The 12,183-nt window shown below is 39.0% G+C and overlaps 1 protein-coding gene across 3 annotated transcripts in view; it reads left to right on the top strand.

Annotated features, from left to right (window-relative positions):
* Positions 1-5,056, top strand: part of traf3ip1 (TNF receptor-associated factor 3 interacting protein 1) — a 290,175-nt gene extending 285,119 nt beyond the window's left edge. For all 3 annotated transcript variants that reach the window (XM_072481210.1, XM_072481192.1, XM_072481201.1), the window contains 2 exons: positions 131-354; positions 4,627-5,056. In XM_072481210.1, coding sequence (XP_072337311.1) covers positions 131-354; positions 4,627-4,792 — 390 coding nt within the window. In that variant the 3' untranslated portion in view covers positions 4,793-5,056. The remainder of the gene's footprint in view (positions 1-130; positions 355-4,626) is intronic.
* The last annotated feature ends 7,127 nt before the right edge of the window (positions 5,057-12,183 follow it).

Here is a 12,183-nt window from a genome sequence, read left to right as displayed (position 1 = left end):
GCATCCACACAATTTAATTGAATGGATTATCATAATTTTCATTTTCAGTTTAAATTTAGTTATTGTTTCCCACGGTTGTGAATGATGTCAAAAGCATGTCTTATAATGTTGCTACAAAATTGTTTTTCAGGAGAAAGCCATAATCTCTGAAACAGCAAAAAAGAAGGAGAGGGAACTCGTAGCCAAGGAAATAGAAAAATTGCGCATGTCCATCCAGAACTTGTGCCGCAGTGCCTTGCCTCTGGGAAAAATAATGGACTACATACAGGAAGACATGGATTCCATGCAGAATGAATTGTCAATGTGGCGCAGGGAAAACAAGAAGCATGCAGAATCTCTTCTAAGAGAACAAAGGTGAGAAGTTCGAGAATATGTGAAAGTGTGTGCAGAAACCTGGACAGTTGGTGTTTAGTAATGTGAAGTAGGAGGTAAGTGTTACTATCCATTCTTCCAAATTTTCTGAAATGGAATTCTTTCACCCCAATCAGTCTTTTTATTAAAATGTAGCAAATCTCAAGAATACACAATGCATAGCACAACCGCAGAATAAGGATCTGTTCTTTTGTCAAATATAATCTAAACATTGAAAGGTTATTATTTTAGTTTATACTTAGCTGAGAAGACTATCTTAGTACATTTGTAAAGGCATGAGGTGAACAAAATGTTCTGCTCGATCAGAACTTGCAGTGGTGAAAATCTGTGACAGCTCTTGAATCCTAATTTGATTTGGGATTTGAATATCTATTCATGATATGTACAATATCTCCAAGATGACTAAATTTAGGATCACATTTATTAAGCTTTAGTCAGGGTTGGAAAGTTCCACTTGCTAGCTAAGAGTGATTTTCCAGCTTCTGGTAAGGCTTTTAAGAAATTGCAACTCACCAGATTACACAATACTAGTGTGTGTTTCTACTATATTTTTTACCTCTTCTGCATCTCTGCTTTCCACAGTTTCTCCTTATACTAGCTACTGCTGTTGTTGAATAGCACACAGCACAGGGTAATAGCAATTATTAAACTGACAAGTAGAGAGGAGGCAGAGCCCAGATATATAACAATGTTTGCCATTTTAAATTTTGCCAGGGTTGACTACACTTAAGTCTTTTTTTGTAAGTTTTCTGGCCACGCTATGCACATTTTCATTCTGCCTTTCATAGGCATCATTTAAATCTAGCACTTTAAATAATTTTTTGCCGTTGATTTCCAGTCATTTTTAAGAAAAAAGGACCTTGAATTGTAATTCAGCTTAACGATGTGCTTCCATATGATCTGTTGATTATCGAAGTTTCCATTATGGGCTTTATTTTTATTGACTGTTGCCAAAAGTTAATTGGTTCAAGTGCATCTTTAGTGCATTTATTTTCATCAAATGTCTGAATCGTTGACTTTCTCAATTCATTCTAAATGGTACAGATTCCACAATAATGTCCATTAGTGCCTTGTATTATAAGTTGACAAACTTTGTCTTTCATTGTATATTAGTTTCTATTGGTCTGTCTGGTGGTACAGTACCAAAATTTAGGCATATGAATAAATTTGAGACCGTAAACCCCACATAGCTAATTCTCGATGTCAGGGCACTGGAACACATCCATTTTTGTTTGGGTGAATAAAATCTGAAAGAGAATAATTATTGGCGTATTCTTGAACATCTTTTAGCAGCTGATACAGGGTCCAGGAAAAAGAAAGCAGGAGGATAAAATTACTTTTTTAAAAGAAGGCGCCTTTTTGCTTAGTCCATGCATGTGAAAATTGCCCTTCTTAAAGGCCCGAGTACTCCAGCAGTACTATCAATCTTCAGTGCACAAAGATTAAACAAGCACTTCACATGCCCTTTCCAGAGCAGGTAGCTCACCAGGGTAGACACCATTGTAATGTGGGGACATGCGGCAGACAAAAGATTGACAAATAGCAAAGAGATAAATTACTAATTTACCTGTTTGTGGTGTCATTTTGGCACAGAGAAAAGCCCGTGCCTTAGTATCAAGATGCAAGCTTTGTTTGTTGATTTGTCTTCCATTTTGACATCTGACTTTGGGCCCTTCGCAGTTGTCTAGAGGAGTCTACATGCTTTTCTCATCCTAATGGTGATCTTGACTTGGCAACATGCTTTGACACTACTATAATCCAAGCTGGATTCAAGATATCAGCCCCCTGCCCCAAAATCTATTCTGTATAGCTTTCATGTACTTTCATTTATATAAATAATGAATGCATGAAGAATGTTGGTTACGCAGCTTAGGTAGATCCCTTTTTGTTCTTGGGAGAACATTAAATCTCGACCACAAGGCCTCCTATCTTTATTCAGAGGATTGTGGATCTTTGAAATTCTCTACCCCAGAGGATTGTGGATACCCCACACTGATTATATGCAAGGAAATCATCAATAGCTTTTCTGCACCTAAGGGGATTAATGGGTATAGGGATGTTGCAGGAAGGTGAAGTGGAGGTTCAAGAACTGTCATAATCATATTGAATGGAGAGGCAAGCTTGAAGGCCCAAATGACCTACTCTTATTTATTATGTTCCCAACTTACATGTCCCTTGTTCTCTTCTGATCATGCATGCTTTGAAGCTGTTATTTTGTGACTTTTAAGAAAAATGTTTGCCACTGCACCCGGTTGATTTTCATGTCCTTCGCTCTTAATACAGCCTTTTCCAGAAAGCAAATCAGTGCTGTGTTAGAATGGGGGAAGATCATTATTGCATAGGGCATAAGTTTCCATTAAAGGGCAGAGCACTGGTAATTTTCCTCCATGGGAGGACAGAAATTCCCACAGGCTGTGGAGGTTGAGTTTCTTTTGGAAGGAATATTCTACCTATAGGTGCATAATGTTTACTGCATTTTAGAACATAAAGACTTGAAAGAATTTGAAAATTGAGCATGCAACTAGGAAGAAGACAAAAGGGCTCCAGATGGCGCTCTGTGTCTATTTGAAGAATATCCTTTTGGCTGATTTACAGAGGCTATTTTAAAACAAATCCACAATGTTTATTGTACTAATTCAGTCTCTATACAGTTTGGTCATATTTTAATTTGACTGGGGTTTGCACAGAATAGTTTGTTTTCTATTTCAATCAAATGTCAATTATCGATGAATGTGAATGACATCCAGAAATCGGCTGGGAGAAGTAGCTGAGCTCATGTAGCACATGCTCAGCTGGGAATAAAAGAAAAATACATCAATCCAATGCAACAATGTCTATGCTGCTCCAGTCACTGAACTATGCCTGCTTCTTTTGATGAGTGACCACAGGAACCTTCTCTCTTCCTCTTCATCGCCCCTGTTTCCCTGACCACCCCCCCCCCACCCCACCCCACCACCTGCCCACACCTCATTCATCAAGTTCTGTAATTATTTGGAATGGGGGGGTGGAAACAATCTCTGATTTGCGTTGGAGATAAATACACTCATTTGCTTACATAAAAATGTAACTTTAAAAAACGCTTTAGTAGATTGCTAATGACAGTATCACAGTGGTTGTGTATTAACATACCTTTTCTTTTTAGTTAGATTAATAATGGAATCTCACCTAATGTCTATACGTCTAGCTTACCCTTATTACTCAGTATAAATTTGCAGCAATTCTCTCACATAGATCACAAGGTATATATAGACTACAATGTCTATGTGGCTTCTCTAGAAAACTAGTTTTCCCATCATGGTATCTGCCTAGTTCTTCAATTATTTCAAACTATATGCTTTCATCAGTCTTCATGAAAGCCCATTAATTCTATGTTGGCCATTCCTTGTGCAAAGAATTAGGTCATATGATCTGAAGAGAAACCAGAATGTACTTGAATTACTTTATAATATAATTCCTAAATTTGCCTCTTATCATTTGAAGCTGTACTCCCTACCCTTCTGCCATGACTGAGTTTGAAGTCCTGATCAAGATCTACCTTTTCTGAACAGTTTTTTCTGTCTTGTATATTTCTATATGGTCATCTTCTAGTCACTTTCTGCCTGGAAATCATGCTTTTGCACTCATCATAATTCAGTCTTCTGCTACAAGGGATCAATTAAGCAACTCTTTCTAAACTATTTCCAGAGCTTGAATATCTTCCTCCAAGTCTTGGTGACCAGAACTGGATGTGGTGATAAAAAGTGATACCTTAGATGTTGTCTACAATGTTGTTCTACAATTTGAATATTGCTGTCTTTGACTTGCACACCTGTGGCCTTGGCTGACTTGTTGCTCATACATATCTGTGGTCCATATGGGGACAGCTGTTAAACATTTATTTTTTAATGCATGGTGGCTTTTCATCTTTTTAATCTTAATTCCTTTCCATTTCTGCATATCCGTTAATGCCGTTGCTTCGGAAGGATCTCACCTGATTTTGCATTTGCAACACTATATTTTCACAATCATTGATGGGTTTCTTCAGATATAAAATGTAATACTGTCCCCCCCTCTTTTTTTAACTTTCCAGTAGTGAACATCAACCAGAGGATATCCCAGGATCATTCAGCAGCTCTCCACTGGCATGATGGGCAGCATTCCCAAACTGCTTTTTTTCACCAGCGTGTTGTAGAATCTGTGTTGCTTTTCAGTTTTTGTGGCAATAATGACCATGTTACACACTTGAGTGTGTTAATTTATTTTCTGTCCTTGCAGCATCACAGACACAGCTGTGGAGCCATTAAAGACTGAACTCGCTGAACTGGAACAACTGATCAAGGATCAGCAAGATAAGAATTGTGCTGTCAAGGCAAACATACTGAAAAATGAGGATAAGATCCAGAAGATGATTTCAAGTATTAACTTCTCCTCAAGAACGTGAGGGAGGAGAGGCTGTTGCACAGTCAGCACAGAAATTGGTAATGCAGTTCAGCAAATAAGGTGAAGAAATGGTGGGAAGGAGGGACCTTGTAGGACAGCAGACTGACAAATAACGTGTACATGGGTAAAAAAAGCATTTCTTTGCATTCCTATCTCTCAAATCAGTTGCATTCCACTAGAGAGCATATTATCTTGCATCGTTTGAAGAAAACAAATACGTACATCAAATAAAAGCAATGTTTATAAATAGCTTGCATCTCTGAAAGCAGGATTTGTACTGTTTTCTTCTTTGCCTACTTCTTTGTGCTGAAATTCTTGCTGGTGATTTTAGTGAAATAGTCAATATGAATTCAAAGCTGGTTTGTATAATTATTGATCAGAGGAAATTTTAACCCCTTTGCCTTATTGCTACTTTTCCCATGTTTTCAGCTAAGCTAAAATGTTCTCTTGAGCAGTAGATCTTATTGCAGCATCGAGGCAAAAGGGCAATCCAATCGTTTGACCATTGCCCATGGTACTAGACACCCCGCCTGTGCTTGAAGCCAGGATTAAACAAACATTCTGTTACCTTGCCTTTCTACCTTGCCACTATCGAGGCACCGTCTTCAGTCCTTATGCAACCATTAACACGCTCTTTGTCTTGTGTCCATGACATCTTTGTCAATCTCTCATCAGCTCCAACCTATCCCTGACCTTCTACTCTGCTCCACCCCCATTTCCAACTATATAATCCATCACATCCCTACCCCTCTTCAGTTCTGAGAAGAGTCATATGAACTCGAAACGTTAGCTCTATTTCTCTCCATAGATGCTGCCAGAACTGCTGAGTTTATCCAACATTTTCTGCCAGTAAATTATTACTGAAAGTAAATTATTTTATTTTTTTCATTTATGGATATGAAAGTCTTTATAAAGAAAGTAATTGGGTGTTGGTGGCCCTATGTTGTATCAGTACATCACACAAGGTAGTGAATTTTCCTGTAATGTACAGGTTACGTTTTGGTAATGCAGCTATGACTCTCAGATTCGATGCACTTTCAGATTCTAACATTATACAAATCATGAAAATGCAATCAGCACAACAATAGATGATGATACTTGAGGGATTGAAGCTAGTAATTTGATCTAGGCAATCAGATTCAAGTTCTCAAAGCTTTGTCATTATGATATAAAGTGTTACATCACCATTTCAAGAAGATCACCAAGACGTTATCTGTTATCTTCTATTAAGATGCTAAACGTGATTGGTTTTGGAGACATAATGGGTTACTTCATAAGCTTCTGCTATTGCCTGCAAAATATCACAAGCTCAGGCCAACACTCCAGCCACTTAACCATGAACTGACGAGAACATAGAATTCATGATTGTGTGAAGCAGATGGGGCAAGACACCAAGTCAGTGACACAACCTGGTGAATGAAAATAGGTTCATTGCACTGACATTGATATATGTATACAGTTTCATTAAATAGTGAAACAGATTGTTGCCCACTTGTATCACAAAGCACAGGCCTACATGAATACTCACTGGGTAGAAACATTGCCCTTCATTAACAATCCCAAGAACACAATGAAGTACTGAGCACTGCTTGGGAGCCGTAATTGGTGACATATTACCTCTCGGCTTACAGAGCCTTGAGTATGCATTTATGTCAGGAGACACGATTTATTCTAAGCCACTACTTTAGCTATAAAAGCAATAGCTGACCACTGGAACTGCAGACAGTTTGCATAATAGGTATGAGGTGGTTAAGGAGTAAGGATTATGATGAAGCTGAAGGCTAAATTGGGAATTGATGTGGTATATTTCTAAATTATACGTTGCAAGTTTATTTTTACTTCTGTAGGTAAAAATGCTGTTTCGATAGTAACCACACAGATCCTTCACATTCCAAACCACCGCTTGCTGCATGTCAAGAATGTGTGTTCAGTAGTTACTGCTTTTTTCTTTTATCCTGCAAATTTAGGATTATTTTGGTTGGGTTATGAACATTAGGACATCAAATGGGTGCAGTGCCTGGGACTTGACTTTTAAAAAAATTATTGTTGATGAACTTGTTTGCCAATTTGGAAAAAAATTAGTATCTTCAGTACTTGGGACATGTAATCAGACCTTGCTATTTGTTATCAAATGCTTTACAATAACCTAATCTATTAAATACCCTTGTCTCATGTCCAGTTTTACCATTGAAGATTACAAACACCACTCCAAACAGAATTGCATTTTTACAAACTGATTTTATCCAGTGCAGTTCAACTGTTTTGTACAGAAGTTTTTTTTTAAACCCTTCTAATTTCCAAGCCAACAATAGTAGAACTTTGAAAATTAATGCATTTTTTAAAAAAAATAGTGTTGACAGGACTGTTCAATTTTAACATGGACAAGGCTTGAAAGATGTTGCACTGTAAGATGAGTATTTTCAAATAAGTATGTATTTCTTTGAGTTGTATGCACTGTATGCATTCCTTGTGACAGTGGCACACTTTATAAATTCACTTTTGGGTTAATTGACCAAAGTTCTATGTATAGTACTCTGCCTTGGAACAAGATTTGTACCATCTGAGAATTAACAGAGGCACCTTTCCAGGAATTCTAACTCATCTGCACAAGCAAACCTCAAGCCGAATGTCGAGCATACATTTCAATCATCAGGTGTAGTATTACAACGTCAATTCATCTTTGAATCTTAAATATCTCCTTTACGTCATTGAAGCTGGAGGAGGCTATTTGGCCCTTTGAGCCTTCTTCACCATTCAACAAATCATGGCTGATCATCTCAATTCCAACTTCCCGCGCAGTCCCCCTATCCCTTCATTCCTTTAGTACCCAAAAATCTGTTGACCTCTCTTGAATATCCTTAACAACTAAGCATTGACAGCTCTCTGGGGTAGAGAATGCCTAAGATTCACATTCCTTTGAGTGAAGACGTTGCCACTCACATTGGTCCTAATGGCTGATCCCTTTATTCTGCAGATGTTACTGTGTGTTCTAGACTTCCCAGCAACAGGAAGAACTTTCTCAGCATCTACCCTGTAAAGCCCCTTAAGAAGTTTATATGTTTCAGTTAGATCACTTCTCTGTCTTCTAGACCTTAAAAGAGAATATTCGCCTAGTCTGCTCAATTTTTCCTCAGAGAAAAGCTCTCTCATCCAATGACCCAATGTAGTAAATCTTCATTGCACTCTCCCTCGGGTATATATATTCTTCCCTGGGAAAGGAGACAAAAACTGCACAAAACACTCCAGGTGTGATCTTATCAGTGATCTGTATAGTTGTAGGAAGACTTTGCAGTCTTTAAAAATATATTGTCATCATGGACGTACTTGAAGCCCTTTTTGGATAAAATGTTTTTTTTAAATTCTAAATATAATACTGAGATTATGCCACCATTCTGAGCATCCAAAGCCTTTTGCATGTCTATTTTTGTGTAAACGTATTTGAAAAAATATATTTATATAGCACTTATTATGTTACACTGTATGTTTGCTTTCTCATTGGCACAAAGTTGCAATTTAAAACAAGCTGTACAATATTTTAACTACAATTATTACGCCCAAGATTTTTCTTTAAATTTTTATCAGTGAATGAAAATCACCATAGTCCCAGAGGACCATAAGCTGCTCTTTCCTTTGAGAGCTGACTGGTGGTGATTTAACCTGAGGGTTACCGCACCTCAGGCGAGGGGCAAGGTTGAGAACCTCAGCCAGTACAGGAATTAAACCGGGGCTGTTTGTATTATCCCACTGCCTCAATGTGATCTGATTAACTTTTTTCCTGTTTCTCCTGTATCTTTAAGATTACAATGTACAAAATTGCAGAAACTGCTTAGGTTGTAAGAGCTCATTTAAAAGGCTTCTTTTGAATGATCAAAGTTCTTCTGATGACGGGTTGCTGTGGCTATGAAACTGTTGCCCATTAAGCTGAGGGAGGATCCTAAGTAAGCTCCAGGTTTGAGCTAAATTAGTTGATCTCAGCTTGGACATAAAATTGGCCACAGTTCCACAGGCTAGGGATGACAAAAATCAGCCAGGATTCCCAATATTGAATGCTATCCACTGACAATTGCTGCTGGAAGATGTGAATATGTAGGTGTAGGCTAAGGAAAGGATTATTCTGACACTCCTTGTTTAGACGTATACATGAAAAATGATACCTTTGGTAGTGTTTCCATCTTCAGGAGGGGGACAAAGCAAATTCAACTTCAAAAGTAATATTTTTAAAAAATCTCACTAGTTGCTTTAAAACTGGTAAAGATTCTGTCGGGTCAATGATGAAAAAAATTGGTGAAAACATTAAAGGCATCAGCATTTCTATTGTTTTGATCTGGAGTTCTTAAGACTTTTGTGCAAATAGCACTTTTCTAATGTTTTTTGTTTAATCAGCATCAGCAGTTTTTAGGTTAAAATCATAATTTTAGGTTTTGATACTGAAGCCTGCACCCCCCTCCCAACCCCCACCCCCTCGGTCACCCCACTGCCTGTGTCTCCATAGGTGATTCCTACAACAAAAGTGTGAAAAGTGGGATACTCTTGCTTACAGATGTGCTGTCCTTATTTCCAAATTGGTACAGCAACACAAATTAGCAAAAATCTGACATTTCACAAAATTGTCCTACACCGATCAAAATTACAATGGGCATTTCTCTAAAAGCGAATTAACGATAGCAGCGATTTTTTTTTTTTAACCTCGCAAGCCATATAGTAAGATGATCGTTGGTTTTTAATACTTTCAAGATGAGTGGAAGATAAACAGGACTTTAACGACCAAATCTTCGTAAATAGAGCAACAGGAAAAGGCAGTACTGCTCTAAATGAGCAGAAGTCACTGACTTTGCAACCAACGTTCTGCATTGGACTTGCTGGTTTGCAGTAATGTAAGCTTGGATCATTCATTGGCTTGATAATTTCTATGAAACAAAATGCTTTACAGAGCTTCATGTGTTTGATGCCTTGTTAGCGCATTATTTGTACATTTTTGTAAATTTTGGTCACTGTAACATAGTTAAAAATTAATTTTGTAGCAGAGTGAAATAAAGTGTATGGCTTTGCTGAACACCCTGTTTGTACTAGCTGTGAAGCTAATCGCTACTTATACGGAGGCTTATCAAGGGATATAGATTAATGATGGAAAACAAGCCAACAAAATTCTCCTTGTTCTCCCTCTGATCCATGAAGAGTGGAAATGCTACTGCTGTATCTTATTAACTCCGTAATTTGACCAGGTAAAACATGAAACTGGAATATTGGAATCATAGAATGGCTACAGGAGAAGGCCATTCGACATATCTAATCCCCACCAGCTTCCCACAAGAACAAACCATTAAGTCCCCACTCCCTGTGTATCTTCAGGTGCTTATCAAATTCACTTTTGAAAGCCACAATTGAATCCCCATCCCCCACACTCCGACATCACATCCCAGATCCCATCACTTGCTGCGTAAAAAATCTCTAATCACTTTATGTTCTTTTGCCAATCACCTGGCTCTCAACCCCCCCAGCCCCTCCGGCAGTGGGAACATTTTCTCAGTATCTACTCTGTCTTAATCCCCATGAGTTTTAACACTTGTATATGAATTTACGAAATAGGAGCAGAAGTAGGCCTTTTAGCCCCTCAAGCTGTTTTATAATAATAATCTTTATTATTGTCACAGGTAGGCTTACATTAACACTGCAATGAAGTTACTGTGAAAATCTCCTCGTTGCCACACTCCGGCGCCTGTTCAGGTACACTGAGGGAGAATTCAGAATGCCCAATTCACCTAACAAGCACATCTTTCAGGACTTATGGGAAGAAACCCGAGAACCCGGAGGAAACCCACTCGGACACGGGGAGAAGGAGCAGACTCCGCACGGACAGTGACCCAAGCGGGAATCAAACCTAGGACTCTGCACGTGAAGTATCAGTGCTAATCACTATGCTACCGTAGTGCCCATATAAGTTCATGGTTGATCTGTTTGTGTTTAGAGTTACACATTCCCATCTAACCCCTGATAACCTTTAATTTCCTTGCCTAACGAGAATCACTCTTAATATTCAATAACCCTACCTCCACCGTCTTCTGAGGCAGAATTGCAAAGTTGCACAACCCTCAGAGAAAATAATTCACCTCATCTCTATCCTAAAAGGGCGACCACTAATTTATAAACAATGCACCCTCGTCCACCTTGTTGAGGATGTTCATGGTCTTATACACTTCAATCCAGTCATCCCTCACTCTTTAATCATGTCTTTGCACACCACCCTTCTAATCTCCGGTTGTTTTTCTCCAGCTGTTCGCTGTAGCAGATTCACAGTTTCTGCAGGAGGCCCATCGCCTCTACTGGACTGTCTGCTGCTAAATCATAATTTTGGTGTCTGAATTCCATCAGCATTATCTACAAAGGACAAAGTAACATGCTCCTAGGAGTCCAACTCAGACCAACTTAGTGAGTTCTATATTGATTAGGTGAGGAAGATAAACAACAGGATGTGCAGACTGCTTCAACTAGGTATCGAAATTTGCCTCTATTTTTAAAATGCAACCCTGAATTCTCTGTAAAATTGTAATGACAGCGTTGCTGACCCTAACTTTCTTTCTGTTTTAAATTGATTCACGCTTTAATAATACGAAGTTAACAAAATTACAAATTTGGCAATTGTGTGACAGGGAGAGAGGAATTTGTAGAACACTCGATGCTTCCAGGGGTAGGAAGAGCGGAATACTCTGCAATCGTAATCTCTGACCACGCTCCATACCATATGGATGTGAGGTTGGAGACGGGCCGGGCCATGGAGGTTGGTCATGGTCCTCCTTGCTAACGAGGTCTTTTCCGAGACAATATTACGGACCAGAGACTGGTACATTACTAATAACTGGAATGGGTAGGTCTCACCCTCCATGTTCTGGGAGACGCTGAAGGCCATGATCGGGGATGGGCGAATCACTTATAAAGCACGTAGAGATGGGGAAGAGGGTGGTTAGACAATAACTGGTTGACTCCATACTGGAGGTAGAATGGCAACACTCCGCGATCCCAAGGCGGAGAGGAAAAGGTTGCAAATGGACTTGGTGACCTGCTCTCCACTGGGATCTGTGGAACTCTTTGCCGCAGAAGGTTGTGGAGGCCAAATCACTGAGTGTCTTTAAGACAGAGATAGATAGGTTCTTGATCAATAAGGGGATCAGGGGTTATGGGGAGAAGGCGGGAGAATTGTGTCTTTTAAAAAGCATTTAGATAGTTACATGGGTAAGATGGGTATAGAGGGTTATGGGCCAAGTGCAGGCAACTGGGACTAGCTTAATGGTAAAAACTGGGCGGCATGGACTGGTTGGGCCGAAGGGCCTGTTTCCATGCTGTAAACTTCTATGATTCTATGAATTGGGATGAGAAAAATATCAGCCATGGTTGAAT

The sequence above is a fragment of the Scyliorhinus torazame genome, chromosome 2, assembly GCF_047496885.1.
Source record: "Scyliorhinus torazame isolate Kashiwa2021f chromosome 2, sScyTor2.1, whole genome shotgun sequence".
Classification (NCBI taxonomy): Eukaryota; Metazoa; Chordata; class Chondrichthyes; order Carcharhiniformes; family Scyliorhinidae; genus Scyliorhinus; species Scyliorhinus torazame.
Note: the sequence above shows the minus strand (reverse complement) of the source record. Positions and strands in the feature narration are given on the sequence as shown.